The sequence below is a fragment of the Watersipora subatra genome, chromosome 1 (assembly GCF_963576615.1).
Source record: "Watersipora subatra chromosome 1, tzWatSuba1.1, whole genome shotgun sequence".
Taxonomy (NCBI): Eukaryota; Metazoa; Bryozoa; class Gymnolaemata; order Cheilostomatida; family Watersiporidae; genus Watersipora; species Watersipora subatra.
Genome location: NC_088708.1, coordinates 28,556,829 through 28,579,256, shown reverse-complemented (window position 1 = coordinate 28,579,256; position 22,428 = coordinate 28,556,829). Strand labels below are relative to the sequence as shown.

Here is a 22,428-nt window from a genome sequence, read left to right as displayed (position 1 = left end):
ACGTAGACAGGAGGGAAAACAAAATAGTGTTGGCACATCTGCAATAAAGAAGGATTATGGCAGCTCGTGTATGAGGAAGGGCCATTGACAATGCATTATATGACAGCATAGAAATATCACAGCAGATGCAGAAAACAACATACAAAAATCTGTTTGAGTATTGTTACTTTTAAATGCACGACTCAACTCCGACAAACCGATAAATAAAGCCAACTAAACAGTCTATAGATTGTAGAGCAGACTAGATTTTCTTACCGGTTTAAGCTAGCGTAGTTAAACGTGCCCAATGTACATGACAGCAGGCAAAAAACTTTAAACCTGATGAAGGGTTTAAGTGGCTTAGTAAGATGAAGAATAGCAACTAAGCCCATTTTAGAAACTCTTATTGAATATTAATAGATTGACCATCCAGATGATTGAGTGAATGAAGAGAGTAGCCACTGTCGCTAAATGCCCTAAAAACTGCTGGAATGCGCCTAAACAGAAGAAACTGACAGATATGCATTTGCACAAACTACAGCATAACACAAATTCATAGCATGCACAAATAATCAGTCATAAACACCTAAGCCATGAAAGTTGTAGATTAAGGCCTTTAAAATATATCATGCAAAAGGCATTCATAGAAAATAATTCGTATCAACTGACTTTCTAAACTTACCAAGTACCAAGACCTTTTGCTCGATTCTTTACAGTCTATATTGGTGTATTAAGTCAATTAACTCTACCCACTACATACGGCAAATAACGACGACTTAGTAAAATTGATTACATCAGAGTTAATTAAAAAACTATACTAGCATTTTAATTTTCTTAAGTGGAACAGGCATTTTTCAAATTTTATAAGCATTTGATATGAAAACAGTATATTCCAGAGGATTTATCTTTACATAGGAGTTGAAAACGGGTTTTTGCAATAAGTCAATCGTTGAATGATCAGGTATGCCAATATTACAAGCTGGAAGCTAGTTTTTCATGATTATTTGAATACCTAATCATAACTTTTCATCTTTCCCACTATATTTCTAGCTTGTTAATTTTATTAGCAGAAGCTCTTCATGTTCCTATTTCCTCTTATTATGGTTTCTCTGTAATTCAACTCGTCATCAAAATAGCAATTGATCAATAAATCCATTTTGAACAATTCACAGCATCTCGAGGTAAACTAAGACCTTCAAAATTGATTAGTAAAAACAAACGATGCTAGGAGAGCTCCACAGACGAAAAAAAATTGAATATTAAAATTGTAGAACTAGTTGTATATTCCAAAGAAAAAAGATAGGCTTGGAATGTCATGCCATTATTGACACTGTTGGCATAGACCAAAATCATGCGATGACATAATCAACTGAGCAACATGTATAAATGAGAATAAAAAGCTTTAATAAAAGTGCCCCAGTGCAACCGTACTTGGTTTGACAAACCTGTCTACGCAGTGAAATGATTGAAGGTAAGAATAGAGACTGTGGTTTTAATAAATGACAAATGGATAAACAATCAGATCTCCTCACTAGTTGCTTGCAGACTGAGCTAATTATTAGGTTTCTATGCTTCAAATAGATTGAGAGTTTCTTCCACCCCGATTCATAGGAACGGTAAAATCCGAATGGATTCGATGCCATTTTGCTTCGCTAAATTTGTGAAGGCAGTGATACTACTGTTCGACATCACAGCAACGGTCATTGCGAATAGATTCCAGTCAATAATACCCAATTAAGATTTCCCTAGTGGAGGTAAAAAAATTCAGTGCATTTCAATGCACTACCACGCGGGAATATTCTAACTACTATTGCCATTTGGTAGATTGCTCATACAATGAGATAATTACCTTTTTATTTATTTTACCACCTTTTTCATTAAAAAACTGAACCTACCGGTTGTACAGATTCCTACTGCACTTGTGCCGACCTTTTCTTAACTTAACTCTTTTAGCACAAAGATTTTTTAATAAAAGCGATTGTCGTTCATGCGACCTTTGAAGTAATCACTGTATAGTAAGTGAAAATTTTTGTTGTTGTTTTGTAATACACAGGGATATTAATATCGATAATAAAGAAAATTCGCATCAGGTATAATGGCTGAGTTATTGCAACAAACGTACGAAGGGTTATTTAAAAAGTGACCATGACCTGAAAGCGAGTCTAGTTTAAAAAGTGTTGTTTTGGGAGTACATTGCTAGTCTTGGAAAAATTGATAAAGTTCAACCCAGAGTCGTTGAAACGGTTGGGTACTAAGTCATTGACAGAGGCTAACTCCGAGTCCATTCAAAGCATAGAAAACCAGTTATTGAGACAGACAGATGCCAGGCAGCTTTATGCTCACATTCATCAAATCAGTGAAACAGATTGATGCCTGCAAAGCTTTCACCAAAATCAGGAGCCTTGAAAGATTCAAAGAGAGAAATGAAACAGTAATGATATTAGAAAAAAAAGAAAAAGCTCACTTGTGATAACAAGAAAGTAAACTAATAGTTAACCTAACAACAGACTGTTAATTCAGTTGATCATCAGAGAAAGATAACTTAACAGGTAGCCCTGGTCTGTGCAAAGGGCCTAAAAACTTAACAGCAGTAACCAAAATGACAAATATGCGGTGTTGTACTCTGAAGGGAGTTTATTGGTTGCACTACTAGAGAAAGCCGAAGAAGCTCCAGATGGCTCCTGATATTCATAAAAGCATAGAATCCCACAGCCATTATTTATATCAATTGTTAGCTTTAAACTACTCCATCATGAAAAGTGCGATTCAGTGTGCAGAAAGAAGAGAATTATTAACATTGGTCACAACTTAGTTCAACCAAAAGGAAATATGTAGCCAGTTTAAAAAGGAAATGTAAATGGTCTAAAATTGAGCTAAAACATAATGTGATCCAATAAAACTAGAGGACTAGATGGGTCTAACGGTGAATTTTCTGCAATGGTCCAATGTCCTAATAATAAGAGGTGATTGGAAAATGCGAAGTGAAAAATAGAGGAGGTTACAATGGCAAAACTTTGTTGATGGTGTAAGAGTAATACCTCATTTCAAATAATACTTGCTTTATCATGTGCATCTGTTTTTGTGATAAAAATAAACTCAAACTCATAGCAATGGCTTGCTCTAAAACAAAGATAAGTAGTTCTCTTGATTTCAACTTGAAGATTGTCTTACGAAACAACTGAAACTTTGAATCGCAGCAAACTGCTGAATGGTATTTGAACATAAGCTGTCCTGAGGTGCAGGTTTTCTATAACTATTGCATAATACCACAGATTTAGGCCTATTTTGTAGTTAATTATAATTGCTACTGTTACCTACATTTCTGATAGAAATAAGCAGAGTGCAGAGCTTTTCAACCTTAATAAGGAGTCACAAGCTTGATGCGATGGATTGGTTGGAATAAGCAAACATTACACTGGATCTTATTGGCTAGGACATCTTCAATCATTTGCAGACAGAATTGAACAAAGCCTCATTGTACTAACAGCAGAGCTTCTGCACCAGTGGAACCATTCGTATGAAGGTTATGGTACATTAGATCAAACCTTTACTATGGGTGGCCACTGGTTTTGGTGTTCTTGGCTGTTCTAGGTAATGATATTCAGCTGAACCACTTCCAGCAAAAAAACTCTCAGTAAAGCACTTGTTTAAGCAAGAAAAAAGCAAATGTCTCGTTGATATCTATCACAAAAACAAAACAGAATAAATTAAATGAATATACCATAATAGACACTGAGCAATAGATTTTAAGAGTATATACTGTCAGAGAAAAGCGGGTTGAAAACTTTTTAACCATAACCTAGGTACCTGGCAAGCAAAAACCTATTGCCAGACTAAAAGGCTTGCAACCACAAAACTAGAATTCGCTACTGCAACTAAGCCAAATGTAAATTGTAACAACAGTCTATGTCACAACTTTATTAAACTGTGATAGAAATTAAGACTGTATATAGGAAATAATACAAAACATAGTAAAAAAATATTCCACTGCTCAGCCTTTAACAAAAAAATGTAGGGTGTTTATTCAAACAATTCCTATCGACTTATAGAGTGATGACACCTATAAAGCAAACAATCTCATTTAAGTGCTCATGAATTCAGTTTAACTAGAGGTCTTTGAAAAAACGGAAAGGAAACAAAAATGCATTCTTATGAGTTTTCCATAATCCAATCTTACATACTATAAACCTAAGCTTTTTCGGTTCATGCTTAGTTTCTGCTGATTTCTAGTGTTAGTCTATAAAAGTAATGGATTTTGCATGATGGATGGTAACCAGCTTGTTCACATTTACTGCTTTATTTCTGTTGAAAGTGGTTAGTCGAGAATTATAAAAAACCTAGTAAGATTACAAATTCGTTTTATGGCAAATGTAACAATCGGTAACAGACATCGACATTTTTCAACCGAACAGTTTTTAAGCGGCACCCTGTGAACATTATAGGCCTAGAAGGTTAGCAACTTTAGCATGTCTTTTTCAGCTTTGTCATCATTATCAGAACATTACCGCGATCAACTTACTGCGTGTAAATTTATTTGTTACCTCATCAATCCATAATACCAAAAACCAGTTGAAGCTTCGATCCACTACGATGTCTTTTTAAACGGGCCTGCAAAACCAATATTGGGAGAAATGTGGTTTCCTTCCATTAGAATTCTGTAATCATCCCTCTCTGTATAAATACGATTAATAAGACTGGATATACTCCGCTACATATGTAGACAAGGTGTTTTTCCTCCTTCCTCGTTGAATAATCCTGCAACTATTTCACGCAATATGAAGCTATATTTTATTTTGCCATCAACACAAAAACCTTAACAAAAGCAACTTACGGACTAATGTATTACCAGCATGATATACCTGTTCTTGCTGACTGCAATACGCCTAGACCAGTAAAGTGTAAGGCTTTTGTTCAGGTCTGCGCTAAAGCGACGGTCATCACTTCAAATAAGCTGCGTTAGAATACGGGAATCCGTAATAATGTATAACCTTGACCCATAAGTAAATAGTTTGTTTTAATGAAAAAGCATCGGTTTTAACGTTGGCGATGCACCAAAGTTGGTGTTCCACTTGTTGGAATTAAACTACGCAGCGAGCGATCTCACGTGTCTTTCTAAATTCGACTAGCACCATCTGCTTTCTTCTGCCACTAGTTTAATTATTAAATTTAAAAAATACAAAATATTACAATGCCTATGACTACAGTGTATTTACTAAATATTTTCAACACGTATCTACCTTTTTACACATTTAGCCTAGTTTTGCAATATTGACTAATATTGCAGCGCATTCAAAGTCATTAGAACTTGATATCAGCTCTAGCTCCTCGATAGCCATTTAATTTTATTGTTCTGCAACAAACCAATAATAAAACCACGATATTATATGCGGTTTTTTGTCTGTAATAAGTTTCACAGTTTTTTAGCTGTTTCCATATTGTTTTAGTATATAAAGGCTTTTTCAAATCTCGCGTTATAAAAAATGCTCAAGTATGTATATATACATTAGTCATACCATACTATGGCGCCTTACAGTGCCTCGCGTTGCGTATTCGCAACTTGAGTTGCTGTTCAAAGAACTCGCCCTGGGTTTTTGATGAACTCGAGTTGTGTTACGCAAAACTAACCCGGGTTTGTAAAAAAGCCAAGTGAGTAATTGGAATGTCTCATCTACAGAACTGCCTTTGCGCAAGTTATATAAAATTTAATAATTGAATAATAATTTAAATATACATTTAAATTATATGCATTGGCGATATTTGCGCATATTTATCTATATATATATTTCTCAAAGTCCGTCTGTATGTCGTATATCTGTCTGGTGGTTTTCCGGCTATAGCTATTATTAGAACACCTGAGCTGGACAACAATGCAGACTCAAAGTCATGGCTTACCGTCATTGGAAGCCTAACCTTGTTAACTAGCTTTGTGGAATTTTCCATTGGCAACCAAATTCACATTACAGTTATTTGATATCAAAAGATTCACCATGTCTTACTCTGTTGTGTTGTAGGTGCAAAATATGTAGGAATGTGATTACAAGCTCTTAAAAGCTAAAAAACGAACAGTTAATCGCAGCCACACGAGACCGCCATAGTTTGGATTCTCTTTCCAAAACGGCTCAAATGTGACGTAGCTGTGGTAGATGGTTTCTGTTTACACTTTCATGCAACCTTATTCGTCGAAATATTTTCACAAATATACTTCACACATTCAATAAAACCATGTCTATTGTTCTTACGCGTCTATTTTATCGTCATTGTAATGCTGTCACTTTTAGCACTGATATCTTATAACTTACCGTGAAAATTCGTTAAATTTTTTAACCTTAGCTCGAAGGAGTATATATTATTGTCTGATAATCATGACGAGCTTGTTGGTCACCTGTGATAATGTGATGCAAAAATCATTTGCTGAGTATTGGGTCACATGATCAGATTACGACTTGACGATTAAATCAAGCCGAAACAAAACTGTAAAGTAGCGAGCATCTATATTTAATACGGGGACTTCGGTAAAACCCGAAGTGTTTGTCATAAACTAGTGCTACGATAAGTTTTATATTGAGCTTTTTATTGGCCTTTCAATTCACGTGAGAAGATCACGTAACAAGGCAATCAACTGTAATGACTACGTCAGAGAAATAAAGAGATTCCAATCTGCGGCGGCTTTTCGTTTTTGAGCTTTTAAAAGCTTGTAATCACATATGTTTTACTTTCCATGGATACATTTTTTTAGTTAGGTGTTACCCCTACATTGTAGAAATTCAAGGTTTGCTATTGTGAATTTCAGGGACTACTGACTGAATGAGCTAATGACACGTTAACCGCGAGTCGCGTTTTCCAAAACTTAACAAGGCAACGCGACCGCCCCGCGGGAATTGTGTTAGCTCCGAAACCCAGGCTATCACAATCCTAACAGAGCACGATCATTAAACTCCGCCCATATGATAGCCGTCGCCTATCCTTGGGGGGCTGTATATCATTGATTACAGAGACTACAGTACGCATAAGATTATATATGCTCCAGTTACCAAAAAGAAGTGTTCATCATTGTATTGGTTTGTAGACAGCGAGAAAGTACAACAAACAACACCATAAAGCATATTATAATGATCACAAAACCCTTCTGTAGTGGGTTAGCTTAATAACAACAGACTGGAAGAAAATCATAGGAACACTGAACACATAAAACATGTAGACTGTGACCTGGATTTTTTGCTTCACAGGTTTGATCAAACCAGTTAAATCCACCCAAATATCTTCGGACAATTTTTGCACTCACCATTTCACTGCACTATTTGGTTGCAGCTGCCATTTGGTTGCATCGCAATGTAATAGCTAATGTAGTTTGATCATCCTTCAATTCTCATTTGGTTTTCACCTTCAAAGGACGTGGCTCACTTTTGCCTATGTGGTTGCAGACCTGCTTTTAATGCTCCGTAAATAGATTTCATTTGAGTAATTTTTTTTCCCAAGAGTATTAAACAGTTCTCGATAGTCACTGAGTATACCCTTGCTAATTATGGCTTCGCATATGACTTTATAAGTTGAAATTCATCACATGCAAGTCCAATAATACTGGTGTTGCCTGGTTGTATATCAGTCTCTTCCACGCCGTCCTGGCATCGCTGCGCATCAGGCTTGTTGAGTTGCTTTCTTGCAAGCCAGTAAACAACAGTTCTCCTAAACTTCGTGCATCTTCCTGGCATACCTCAGACTGGTCATTTGATGTTTGTATCTCTGACCTTTGTAAACTGACCTGGACCTGCGCTGTTTTTGATAGTGCCCAAAATTCTGACACTTTTTTGACCTGTCTTCTCTAGGTGGACATTCTCTGCTTGAATTTATTGGCGCCTTAACACATCTGTGTTATCTCGACTCGTCTTTCGATGGTTGAGTTTTTTTCTTTTGTGTCTCAGGCCAGCATGCTACTGTTTTTGGCGCTTTGAATTTTTTGCGATTACATCGACTGCTGTCGCTCCAAAGCCACCTTTACCCATCGCCCGCTGCATCATCATCGATATAATTTTATCACAGCGGGGTATCCTGGCAGCTTGAGCTAATGTCAAGTAATTGGACTAGAAAATACGCTTTTTTATGAGCATCACTAATTCCTTTAGCATTCCATTGCTTGCTGACGTGCTGGCAATGTTCTCTGCAGCTCTTTAACAGTTTCAAGCACTGTAGGGTGACGAGCCAACTGCCTCTACAAGTTCAAGTTTTTACCTTATCAAGGTTTTTCCTCACTGGACCAACCTATTAGTGTTTATCAATATATAGCTAAATTTTCAGTTGTCTGCTTCATGATGCACCAGTGTTTTTATTGTGAGTTTGTACTCTGTTTATATATCTAGATTTATATATATATATCCTTTATATATATAGCTATATATATAGCCTTATATCTAGATTTTAATCAAAAAAATTAATTGAAGTTCAGTTTCTAAATCAGTATTTAGTGCATTGTCTTGGAAATAATAAATCAATATTTGTGCTATCAGTTGTGTAGACACATTTAATGCTGAACTTTTTGTGAAACCACATAATATTGAAGAATTGCCATTGTTAAAAATGGGCATTGCTTTAAAATTTATCCATCTTATTACTATGTTGTGTTTTAGCAAGTCTTTTTAATAAACCTTAGGACTCCTGTCATTAATTACTCAAATCATTTTCGCAGTATGAATGTTTTGCACTAACTTCATCGGATAATTTCACTTATATTCCAACTTATGAATAATCCTCAATCGAGTCTATGCCAAACGTTTTCGGCACATATTGACTAAACTAACTTTAAAAGGTTTTCACACATTAGATACATACAGTCAATTATTCAGGACAATTTTTTTTGTCTCTGTAGCTAGTGTCAGTTGTCAAGATGTACCCTTCTATTTTAACTCTGTATATCAGTCAATGGAAACTGCACAATACCCAGTGTTTTAAAGGTTAGCTGTGCATTGTTTCATCAATATTGCTTCAAAAAAAATTTATGTTGTCTTATATGTACATTGATCTATCTTATGAAAAAGTTTTGTTTGCCGAGATTCGCTATATGCAGCCATATAATCGTGAATAAGGGAATAAAAGGCAGGAGTCCAAACCGATTAGTTTTTGCAAATCTGCCATAAAGAAGCATGGGGTGAGGATCAGTTAACGACCAATGTAGGCAGGTCAAATTTCGCATCATTTTTGTTGTATTATTTGGCAATAATGCATAGGATTCTACAGCTTGTTGTTTTGTTAATAACAATTTTGCAGCAGCTTTAGGCAATAAGCGAGTACATGTTAATAACTCACTATTTTATCGAATGAGTTCACAATGTTAGACCGCGATTAGTACAACGCAAGGTCCAATTTCAAATTATGTTAATTGTCATCAAATCTCAACAGTACTTTCAAGATGTTTGGAGATTCTTTCTCCTACTCGTTCCAGCTCACCCCATTTTTGTAGGAGCAACCACTATGCATCCTTTTTATAGGCATTTGTTCTCACTGAAAGAATCATTTGCAGCTGTTTATACCATCTTTTTTCACAATTTATTTCGTTGCTCATTCCAAATAGATTTCATAATCTTCTTGAGTTCATGTTGAACTTTTGCTAGGCGTTTCTTTTCATCGCTAATTTAAACAGCACAAATAAACATTTGTTTGCGAAGCCAAGCAAGTTCACAGGTAAATTAAGAAAATAAGTGAATGTAAACTGTTTGCAAACTTAGCACCTGGCTTAAGTGATACCAGTTTTACTTGTGTGGTTCTTTACGTCACAATGAGAATTATGCATAGATGAAATGAATAAGTATGCATTAAACTATTATATCTACCATTTTGTGCAAACTGTGTGCCCTCAAATTAACAGTCGCGATCTGTTAAACAGTTGAACTAATGTTGTGTAGACATATATGGTAATTATAATGGCTTGATTATGCAGTATGCTATGTAATCCTAGTATATCGGTAACTTCATGGTTCTACAGTTTTTTTCTTCAAGAGGTGTTATCATAAACTCATATCCTGTGGTTCTGAACAGCACTCTTGAATTACTCCAACCCTTTAGCATATGCCTACTAGGCTACTATCAATTCTTAGATTCACATACTGCCTAAACATACCGTTTTTTTCAGCATTGGAGCAAAGGCAAAGTATATTTTATCTCTCAAAGATGGATGCTGGTGACCAGTCAACATTTTTACAACTGTCTTCCAAAGGCATTCGAGAGTGGCCAGATAACATCTCCGTCAATACCGTGTCGCTCAATCTTAACCACAATAATCTAACAGGAATTCCGCGAAATGTAGGCAAGCTCCAATGCTTGTTATGTCTAACTGCCATAGGAAATGAAATCGAGTACCTATCACCTGAACTTGGCGATGCATGCAAACTGGAAGATTTGAATTTTACAGAAAATTGTCTGACAACGCTGCCAGATTCTCTATGTTTATTAAGGAATTTGACTAACCTTACTCTTTTAGGAAATGAAATCACACACTTACCTAATGACATAGGATTGCTCTCCTCTCTCAAAACTTTAGATCTCTCAGAGAATGAGGTGACATGTGTACCTTGTAGCATTGGGTACCTTCAAAATCTTCAGTCCTTGGATATCAGTCATAACAATGTTGTTTCTCTTCCTTGCACATTTGGGAGTCTCAGCAAATTGAAGCATTTCAATGCATCAGAAAACTGTTTGGAAGAACTACCCGAGGAGTTTGGAAAACTATGTAGCTTGGAAATACTTGATCTCTCTTCGAACAATCTTTATTCTCTTCAATCGACATGCGAATTTGTAACGTGTCTGCTCGAGTTAGATTTAGACAATAACCAATTGCATGCTCTTCCCTCCTGGTTTGATCAGCTGGGGCAACTGCGCAAATTGAGCATTAGCGAAAATGCTCTGATTGATGATGCCCTGCGGGATGGAATGGGTTGGGGTTGTGTGGCACTAGAACATCTAGATCTTAGTGGGAATAATATCAGCCGTCTTCCATCAAGCTTCACAAACCTAATGAATCTTCAATTTCTTGATCTCGGCAGCGTTCTACCCGAATTGGAAAGAAAGGTGAGTAGAAAGCTACTGTTCTATCAAACTACAGAATAGGTTTGTGTATTGCTGTATCGCAGCCACGTTTGCATCGATAAAATACCTTATTGGTATATTTGATACCATTATACTGAAAATAATCTTTACTCCACTCAAATCTCACCAGGTGTTATAATTTATTTACGAAGTCTAGGATTTTTAATTATAAATAGCACCTATGCTGCTTGAAAATATTTTTGATTTGTGTTAGGTTACTTGACAACACTTGCTTCTGAGTAGTTGCATTAGCCATTGCCTATGAGTGAGATTTGTGTATCTAAACAGAGTGAGGAGGGTATCTGATGCCTAAAGTTATATCTTTTTTTTTGTGTGAACATAGAAAATAACAGCGAAATCACAGGCTTGAGCTTTTTATGTTCAAAGGTTGGTTAGCTAGTTGCTAGACAGTAATTAGTCCTCCCATTTCTTATTTTATCGGGTTGTGGTTGTTTCTACAGCTATTTGTGTATTTCCAGTAGTCTTGAGTGTATAAGTTTCAACTATTACAGGCTCAACTTTTGAATGGCAACATGATTGAGACCTTGCCTGCAGGCTTTGGTTCATTGTCCAACTTGGTAGAGCTAAGGCTCGATGAGAATCATGTCACTGAACTGCCAGAAGACTTTGGCCATCTCTCCTCACTTGAAATCTTTGATCTTGGTATTGTACTTGACAGCCACATAATTTGTTAATGTATCCGAAGGCATAAACAGACTAGTGAGTTTTCATTGCCTTTGTGCTGTTTTATCAAATGGTGTTACTGTTTTAAAACTAATGATTACACAAAACTCATGAATTATTTTTAAGCTGGTGTGTTAACACCTTGGAAGCCATTAGCATTTAGGAAAGTTTTAACAGAGGCCGGTAAAAAACTGATGCTGTACAAGGTAAAAATGAAGGTTACAAGTACGCTCATCTACAATGGAACTAGTAAGTTATTAACTAGATTGTACTTTAGTCAAATATGACAAATTTTTTTATTCTGTTTGTACAGACTATTTGGTTGGTTGAGGCTGATTCAATTGGATTCTTATGTAGCTTTTGTCTCAAATGCAGACAAATTAGTCTTCAACTGTAGCCCGCAATAGTTCATTTCAGAACAAAATTATTTAGTTTTGGGATATAGTTTACAGTCCATCAAGTAGAGAAATAGATGAGGAGTTTCCAGTATCAATGCCACGAAGGTTATTGAACAGCCTGGTTGTTGAAGAAGCTGGAAAAAAGGCTTGAATCACTTAAGGATTAGGCCAGCCTTGCTGCTGAAGATGTTGTGTACTAAGATGCCTGAGAGAAAAGACTAACTCGGATGCTGTCTCATCAAATATCAACTCGGCAACTTGTTTCTGAAAATATTGAGATGGGAAAATTGGCTCTCAAGAGTAAGCCTACTATACCATGGGTTTACAACCAGTTACACGAGAGGTTGATCCTAAAGCTTCAGCATCGAAAGAGCCATTTGCTCAGGATTCTTAGGGGGATATGGTGTTGTCTTCAACAGCAAAACAAATTCTTTTTATGTGGAAGCACCTATTGCTGACGACATTCAGATCGGTGTACCACATGAGAGTGAGGCCATACCTTTTATAGATGTAGCTAGTTCCAACTATATCAAGACTCCTCAACAGCTCCATCAGAATTCGAAACTGAAGTTTCATTAAAATATTACGAGAGCGTGTCAAATTGAATGTCAAGAAGTTGTTTTGGGTCGTCTGCCTCAAACCAACCAAAAGAGCACTGAATTTTTGATGCAATGCATTGTTAATACTATTGTTATATTCAATTTTTATATAATTTATTAGATTCTGTTACTGTATGTTATGATACTAATAGAGTAGTAATAAGATCGGCATCAGTACAGCAAGTACTGACAAGTCAAGTGACACATTTAGTTAAAGTTTGTCACATCGACTATATAATGTGCATTCATTATTGTTTTACTTCATGATTGGTACTAGCTGAAAAGATGCAAAGGCAAGAGAAAAAATAGTTGCTCGCATCGGTGGTTATTAAAAGACTTCTATGGCTAGCGTTGTCTTGTTAACGACTGCTGATTCTCTTTTTCAGCCAGGATCATGCCTGCCTTCAAGAAATGCTAATAAAACTCACTAGTCTGTTTACATTTTCACAAATATCCTGTTGTCTCCATTGATTCCATCAAATTGTCATGAACAATCAATTTTATTGCGGTAATTAAGCCGTGTTTTTCTTAGCAAGTTGAAGTATAATAGGTATCTGGTGTATGGCTACAATCACCACTCATACACACTTTCTCATGGCAGGTCGGGGAGTACTTACGGTTCTACCTGAATCATTCTGTTTGCTAAGCAAGTTGCGGTCATGCTCACTTGCAATGAACTGCTTAACATATTTACCAGAACGTTTTGGAGACCTCACTAGTCTGACGTAAGTTTGATTGTGGTCTAGTCATGTGCGAAATTATAAGACTGTTGACAATAATGTAGTATTTCTAAAATACCATATATATAGTAGCTAGTTGTAATTTCTCTTGAAAAAGAACAATAATACAGAAACTTGGTATCATTTTAATGCTCAGAATCTCCTCTATCTGTTTTTTATATCTACTAGTCTTTGAAAACAATACACTTGCTGTTACATTGCTCAGCAGTATGTAATGTAAATATTTTTACTAAATGCAGTTTTGTGAAAGGTGCTAAACTATCAAGAATAGCTGAATCTATACTTCTAGGGAAGTAAAAATGACAAACATTTAAGAAAACTTAATATCATCGCGGGAGAGTATTATGTAATGAGGAATAAATTTTAAGCTGCAAACATCACAATAACATCACAGAAAAGATCTTTATGAATATTGAAGATCTTTTCGAAGATCTTTATGATATTTATGAATCTCAAAGTTTGTCATCGACTGTAGGGATGTCTGCCTGTCCTGCTATAGCTATTAAAATCTTGGAATTGAAAATTTACTGTTTGCTGGATTTGAACTCACGTTGATTGCAACCGCAGGTTGGTAGTCCATTTGTCAAACTACGAGTCTACGAAGGCTCTTGCAATTCATAGCTCTTACTATATACTGTATACATCTTTTCTCGATTGCCCACGCTAAATGACGTATTAATTGAAACTCTATGAAGCACGGTGCTTTTTTGTCCTCTCTGTACTAGGGCTAATTGGTTTTACGCAAAACAATATCAACAATAATTTCTCTCGAAATTAAAATTTGGCGATGTATCTCAGTTCAGCGTCATCTGTTATCCGTTATGGTTATGATAAAAACGGATTCGCAAACAGATAAGTGATAACATTTTAGTTAAAAGTTTATTAAGATGCATACTAAAACTTTTTTCTATTGTGTTTTTAGTAAGCTAAATTCATATAAGTTAGATTCAGCGTTTATATTACGCGTGTATCTTGAAGGTAAGAACTCTGCACGTAGTACATTGTAATGTTACATTTTTTTCCAGACCGTACCTAGAAAATGCACTAAAGTTATTGTAGATAACTATAGTTACTAAGGTTAACATATTGTTTTGTTACTATTTTGTTATTTTGATGATTTTCAACAGGCAGTGATTGCATTAGATAATTAATATGGGTTTCTATACGTCTATACAATATTTTCGCCTTATGATAATCGTAGCAAAACAGACTATATTTAGCTCTTACTTGCTAATGATTTCACATTTACACTTAAACACCTTTACAGTGTTATTTTTCATCCCAATTTATCTCAACAAAACACTTCTTTCATGATATGAAATTTAAAAGTTGCAGCTGTTTAAAAAGTTTGAAAACCTTTACAGTTTCCTTTTTTCTCCTAATTCATTTGAACTGCACAAAAAACACTTTTCCCCATGATATGAAGTTTAAAAGTTAAAATGGTAAAAGTTGTATATGTTAAATAAAAATAAATTTTCAGTCTAAAGACTCTTTTATTATCTCGGTAACGTCGGGCATTCATCTAGTAACACATTAAAATGATATATAACTATCTTATATCCAAGCTGGTTATAAAGGGCTTATTGAGGCCTCTAGTTCAAGCGTATGAACATCAATGGGGCAGTTCTATACTTTTGCATGACTGTAATAGAACTCATCATCAATGTTACAAATTACAGCCCACCTTTGCAAGATCTTCTTTGCGCTATAAAGTTGACTATCACCTTTTGAAATCAACAGCTTTGAACGATCTAATCACTTGACTTATTGCTATGTTATGTAATACTATAAAGACGGCTTCATGGCTGATTCTGCAGTTTCAAATAATTTACAACAAAAATTCAGTGTAAACAGAATTGCAAGTCGTACTGCTGCAACTGTAAAGATTTCCATCTATCTGTGTTAATTGAAGTGATTGGCCACAGCTAATTAGTTTTTCAGTGATATAGCATACCTTATTTCAGTAATATTTTCATCGGGTAGCCATTTTGTCTGCTTGTAATTTGGATAACTATGGTTATCACTCGTGTTTAAGGTAGAGAGATAGGCTGAATATTAATGTTATTATCATAAGCTTTGCTCTGGTGGTTTTCATTTGTAAAAAATGAATAAATGACCTCACAAATAACATGTCCTCCTTTTGCTTGTTTCTAAATAAATATCGTACCAAATGTATTACCAAATTGCCTGATGTAAACCATTAGGCAATTCAGTAATACGAAATTTATTACCAAAGCAACTCCCATAATCATTATTTGGGAGTTGCCTTAGTGCGCTACTCCCAAATAATGATTCAATAGTTTTCATTTATTCACACGAACTATGTTATTGTGTTATTGATTGCAAAACAACAATCATACAGATCAATTGCTTTTGAAGTTTTTTCTAAAAGGTGTGTCATCATGTCTCGTTATGCACTGATTTGTATTTATTTAGGCTCTAAACTAGTCATAAACGTTGCTTCACTACTTGTTAAAACTGGAGATAAAAGGTTTTATGTGCACACCAGCTAGATTCACACTGTAATGTGACTTGGCACCATTGCTGACTTCCTGTCTATCAAGCGTATTTGATTTTTTTATAGCTGGCTTCGACTCGATCAGAACAGCTTGACATCCTTACCAGAGAGCTTTTCTCAGCTCATCCACCTGGAGTACCTTGACCTTTTCTTCAATGACTTTGAAAAATTTCCCACTCTTCTGTATTCTCTCACCAGCCTGAAGTCGCTCAATGTTGAGAGAGTATGACATACGACATCGAAATTTTTAGTTCAAGAATTTCCATTGTTCTGTAACAGTGGTGTGCATTTCTCTGTCCAGCTAGTAAATAAGCACTAATCATTCTGCCATAGCATAGATAGATATGAACTTTATTATTACCGGTCAAGGTCGTTTAAGTCAAATTAGACCATAAGATACGAAAGGATAGTAAAACAAAATTATACAAATTGAAAGAAAAAGATCTTTTTGCATAACGATGTTCCATGCAATCCCCGTTATAATGTGGATTGGCATATCTGCAGCTTTTTTCTTGTCGTATCTAGAACAAGTTCAAGATGAAGCATGATCCACAAATAGTGCATAAAACTACATACGCCGAAAGAAATCCCGCACTAGCTGAAAACTGGAGAGGAAAAGTTAGAGCTGCTGTCACGGATGGCAACGTCAACGCATTGCTAGTAAGGGCATGTTTCGGCTGCACTGGTTTCATTGTATTAGTTATCACTGGTGAAGCTTTCAGCGGGTAGCACATAGATGTCTAGTGAGAAGCCTTTGAAAAACGCTTATGAGTATAAGTATTATTTTATTGCATGCAAATATGTAATTTGTACAAATTTTGAAGTTCAAAACATGTAATATTAGAAATAGTCACTCTGTGAATTTTGGGCATTACGCTACAGATCACTATATTTCCACGTGCTTAAACCAATGTGATGATTCTGTTTGTTAAAATATCTTCTATGGAAATGGTAACATCGCCATAGCTGTGACGCTTTGGCTTGCGGCTAAGTTGTGGTAAATATTTGTTACTTGGAAATAATCAATGTCAGTATAAAATACTATATAATATTGCTCGGCTAGTTTATTGCATAAATTTTTTTAATTAGCGTGGAAGTGAATGTTTAGCAATTTTTGTAGGACTTACATTACTAGATCTTAAGGTTACTAATTGATCTCAAAAGCAGAATGGTTGTTAGAATTTATGGTTGACTAAAACTTATTACTATATGTTCTGTTATTCTTTTCGAATTATAACACAACTAGTTCTTTTTGACATATGTCACAGTGGCCACATTATTGCGATGTTGCAGCGCATTGCGTCATCACCAGAGCGCTGTGCCATCATGCAGCTATGAGTTTATTTCTAAACATGGATTCATGCTGACATTTCCCTGGCTTATAAATACACGACTTGAGTAAGCTATAAAGGTTTAATTATTCTCCTGGCTGATGCAATTGTGCAACAGTAATATAGAGTTGCTACTCTCTTTACTCTTTTACACTCTTCTAATTTTTGGGAAATTAATGGCCACAGGCTAGGTAGCGAATAACCTCAGTTATAAGCAAGTCGTTAGCCTGAGAGTCGATCCATTATTCTGCAGTTTGAGGGAGACTATCAGAGCTCGGAAGATGAGCTGGATGATGATGACTTTCAAATAGATCATAAGTTTATAAAGCAGGCCACCCAGAAAGGTGCCACTACGTGGCAGTCACATACAGGTGCTTTACTAGACAAGGAGAGGCAGATATATAGACATAGGTCCATGAGTCCTGCATCAGTGGAGAATAACGAAGAGACTGTGAGCGGTAAGACACATATACATGGTCACTCTAAATAAGTTGTATTTTTTTATGCAGGTTTTACCTGAATGTTCATTATTCTTTACTATGAATAGAATCTACACTTCAATAGGTTTTACCTTACTACAGGTTTTTTGCTTAGAACTATAGTTTATACCCTATGTTTAATCTTGTTCTACATTATCTTCTGAGAAATTAAGTTCATGTTACTCGTATTGGTTTTATTCTGACGTGATATGCTCATTTGGTTCTTCTTTATTTTAATTCACTTAATCAGGTATATTTGGCTGTTTTAGCTGTTTAAAACTAGCGAATACCTGGCGTTGTACAGGTATTAAAAACAGTTTATAAACAGTGGCAGGGAATGTTATTGCCTGCACTTGCCATTAGCCTGGCACATTGTTAATGCCTAATTTGAGTAAGCTATTATCTGTATTGCTAAACTTACTAATAAGAACCGTGAGAGCAAGCTTTAGTAACATTGCGTAACTCAAACTGTTATGCGTATTTTAACCGACATAACGATTCATATCACCTAATGAATCCATTGCATATCAGTAGCTTAATTGATTAGGTTATTACCTGGTGAAAGGGAGGTTCGGAGATCAAATCCAGTACGCAGTGGCTCTTTTATTCCTAGATTTTAATAGCTATAGCTGGACACACCCAACGATGAGTTTTGACATTTATATATATATATATATATATATATATATATATATATATATATATATATATGTAATTATATATATATATAGATTATTATACTAGGCCATGTAGCATTTCAAAGCAATTATGACGCGCTTATAGTGTAGTAAAGCCTTCTATAGTCTCTCTATTTGGAGCTGTACATGCGGTAGACAATGTCATTTTGTGTCACTGTTCCAAAAACGCTCTAGTTTTATTTATTTTTGTAATTGGAGGTTTATTTTTACAGAATGCACCTCAGAGAGTGTTCCCAACTGGGAGACCAATAATGAAGTCACAAGTGATTGGGAATCAGCTAGCTTTTCACAAAAAGAATGGGGTACAGAAAATGAGGAGAACTGGGATGATGAGGACCTCATCAACAACCCTTATGGTTGGTGGTCTCTAGCAACAGATCTCTAGTAGTAGACCTCTAGCGATAAATCTCTAGCGATAGATCTCTAGTGGTAAATCGCTAGCAATAGATATTTAGGGGTAGATCTCTAGCGGTAAATTTCTATCGATAGATTTCTATCAGTAGATCTCTAGAAATAGATCTCTTGCGATAGATCTCTAGTGGTAGATCTCTAGTAATAGATCTCTAGCGGTAGATCTCTAGCGGAAGATCTCTAGCGGCAGATTGCCATTTTTCATAACGCATGTCACTCCGTATTGTTAGGGTGTCATATAAGTCATGGCATTTGTCGCCAGGTACTCCTGCTTATTACCAGCATCCTCCATGGACTCAGAATACCGGCTTCATTCCTGCCGATTTGCACCGTCCAAGCCATGCCCACCTATTTCAAAGGGCTGCCTGGCCAATACTGCCTGTTGAGGATGGACAGTTTGATGATGCTTGCCCATAGAAGTTGATATCACATCCTTGGACACAGTTGATTAGCAAAGATAGTCATTATGTTCATTCACTTGAAGATAGATGGACCATCTTGTGCGTTATGTAATTTATTTACTTGATTAGTAATGGAGTACTAATTGCATTCACATATTGTGGAACTTTTTAAAGAAAGAAATATTTTTTCATTCATCCTCGATATCACGTAAAGCCTTGGTTTCAGATAAATTTGTTATATCACTGAAATATATCATCATCCAAGTTGTAGCTTTGTTATGCTTAATATGCGGCTTCATATATGATTCACAAAAACTCATGATTACCAACTTAAATTTCACGCCACCACTTTTTCAATATCAATTCGCTGTTAGATTGATTTCTTACAAGCTTTGTTAAAACCTTGATATGAATGTGATAAGGAACTGATTGTTAACATAATGTAGCCATTACCAAGGCATAAAATTACAGTGTATTATTATTTGTAAATTGTCCTGCTGAAGTGAGAAGCAACTCTGTCTCAGCATAATAGTTGTCTGCGTAGATATAGTAAACCTGCATAGATATATTAAACCTGCATAGATATAGTAAACCTGCATAGATATAGTAAACCCGCATAGATATAGTAAACCTGCATAGATATATTAAACCTGCATAGATATAGTAAACCTGCGTAGATATATTAAACCTGCATAGATATATTAAACCTGCCTAGATATAGTAAACCTGCATAGATATAGTAAACCCGCATAGATATAGTAAACCCGCTTAGATATATTAAACCTGCATAGATATATTAAACCTACATAGATATAGTAAACCTGTGTAGATATATTAAACCTGCATAGATATAGTAAACCTGCATAGATATAGTAAACTTGCATAAATATAGTAAACTTGCATAGATATAGTAAACCTGCATAGATATATTAAACCTGCATAGATATAGTAAACCTGCATAGATATAGTAAACCCGCATAGATATAGTAAACCTGCATAGATATATTAAACCTGCATAGATATAGTAAACTTGCATAAATATAGTAAACTTGCATAGATATAGTAAACCTGCATAGATATATTAAACCTGCATAGATATAGTAAACCTGCATAGATATAGTAAACCCGCATAGATATAGTAAACCTGCATAGATATATTAAACCTGCATAGATATAGTAAACCTGCGTAGATATATTAAACCTGCATAGATATATTAAACCTGCATAGATATAGTAAACCTGCATAGATATAGTAAACCCGCATAGATATAGTAAACCTGCATAGATATATTAAACCTGCATAGATATAGTAAACCTGCGTAGATATATTAAACCTGCATAGATATATTAAATCTGCCTAGATATATTAAACCTGCATAGATATAGTAAACCTGCATAGATATAGTAAACCCGCATAGATATAGTAAACCCGCTTAGATATATTAAACCTGCATAGATATATTAAACCTACATAGATATAGTAAACCTGCATAGATATAGTAAACCTGCATAGATATAGTAAACTTGCATAAATATAGTAAACTTGCATAGATATATTAAACCTGCATAGATATATTAAACCTGCATAGATATATTAAACCTGCATAGATATAGTAAACCTGCATAGATATAGTAAACCTGCATAGATATAGTAAACCTGCATAGATATAGTAAACCTGCATAGATATATTAAACCTGCATAGATATAGTAAACCTGCCTAGATATATTAAACCTGCATAGATATAGTAAACCCGCATAGATATAGTAAACCCGCTTAGATATATTAAACCTGCATAGATATATTAAACCTACATAGATATAGTAAACCTGCGTAGATATATTAAACCTGCATAGATATAGTAAACCTGCATAGATATATTAAACCTGCATAAATATAGTAAACCTGCGCAGATATAGTAAACCTGCATAGATATAGTAAACCTGCATAGATATAGTAAACTTGCATAGATATAGTAAATAGTAAAAATATAGGGTTTACTATATCTATGATTGTCTGTAAGTACCTGTAGCGTGCCATATTATTGCATATACATGTATTCATCAATTGCCTTGCAGTGTATTATAAATTTACAATAACTTTACATATCTACAGTCACCGAGCTTTTCCAAGTGTTATATTTTTATTATATTATATGTAAGTGTTATTATTAAATTATTATATTAAAGTACATATTTCAAAAAATTTAAGTTTTAAAAAAGAACTGTAAACTGCGAGTTGAGTACATGTATTTTAAAACTAGATTTATCTTTACTAGATGTAGACCTTCGCTGCTGTGAGAAATTTTAGTCAAAAGTCGCCTAATTTTACACATACTGTTATGTATATATATACATGTATCGACATGCACATTTATATATATTGTGGTGGATTTTACCATGCCACTTTCACCGTTTTCCACAAGCCAAGTAATCACGAAGACCGAGTTGTTATCTGATCATACAATTTATATTTTCATAATAAATATAGTTGTATTATAACAACGTCATGCATACATAAATATAGCACAATATAAGGATAAAGTGTCTCTCGTATGCAGGGAGCTGCGCTGGTCTGCCTGCCTCTCTATCCCGTCTGTTCTTTTATCTGCTTCGTTCGTGTTGGCTCCGCCCACTTGTGGTTTTGCATCCCGCGGTATGTTTGGTGGCTACATGACCCGCGTCACTCTGCCTTATCGCCGGCCCAGCCTCTGAGCGAGAGGGGGAGGCCTTGGTCGGCCTGTCACATGGCCGTCATGCTGGCACCGGCTCTGCTCGTGATGCGTTTCCCTCACACTCTCCTCCCCCTTCCCCCGGACTGGCCAGGGGGGCCATCCGACCGATGCCGGAGGGAGAGAACATTTGGGCCCAGAGCCAGTGCTGTCGAGCCTTTTCTTCCCACTGGGAGATCGTGTCCTCCAGGAACAGGGCATCCTGGCCTTGTTGTCGGGCACCCCTAACGAGTCCTCGAGCCTGGATGGCCATCCGATGCCGACGGCGACCATCCTCTTGTAACCGGTCGCAGCGGCCCTTTCGCAGTCGCCGGAGCTCCTCCCTGAACTGCTCTCCCCACAGATTCCGAAGCCGGTCCGCTCTGGTGGTTAAGGTTAGTACCGGCG

General features: G+C 35.8%; 1 protein-coding gene across 1 annotated transcript; it reads left to right on the top strand.

The window, feature by feature from the left end:
• The first annotated feature begins 10,137 nt into the window (after positions 1-10,137).
• LOC137385833 (leucine-rich repeat protein lrrA-like) lies at positions 10,138-19,550 on the top strand. The gene is made up of 8 exons (XM_068072408.1): positions 10,138-11,034; positions 11,565-11,715; positions 13,335-13,458; positions 16,058-16,214; positions 16,517-16,651; positions 17,576-17,780; positions 18,712-18,855; positions 19,173-19,550. The coding sequence occupies exons 1-8, from the start codon at positions 10,138-10,140 to the stop codon at positions 19,325-19,327; spliced, it is 1,968 nt and encodes a 655-aa protein (XP_067928509.1). The 3' UTR covers positions 19,328-19,550.
• The last annotated feature ends 2,878 nt before the right edge of the window (positions 19,551-22,428 follow it).

Bases quoted from the DNA above. Each gene is read 5' to 3' on its own strand.
- LOC137385833 (XM_068072408.1), top strand. From the start codon at position 10,138: ATGGATGCTGGTGACCAGTCAACATTTTTACAACTGTCTTCCAAAGGC. The intron at 16,215-16,516 runs GTATGACATACG...TGTCGTATCTAG, and splicing joins AGTCGCTCAATGTTGAGAGA to AACAAGTTCAAGATGAAGCA. The intron at 16,652-17,575 runs GTAAGGGCATGT...ATTATTCTGCAG, and splicing joins GCAACGTCAACGCATTGCTA to TTTGAGGGAGACTATCAGAG.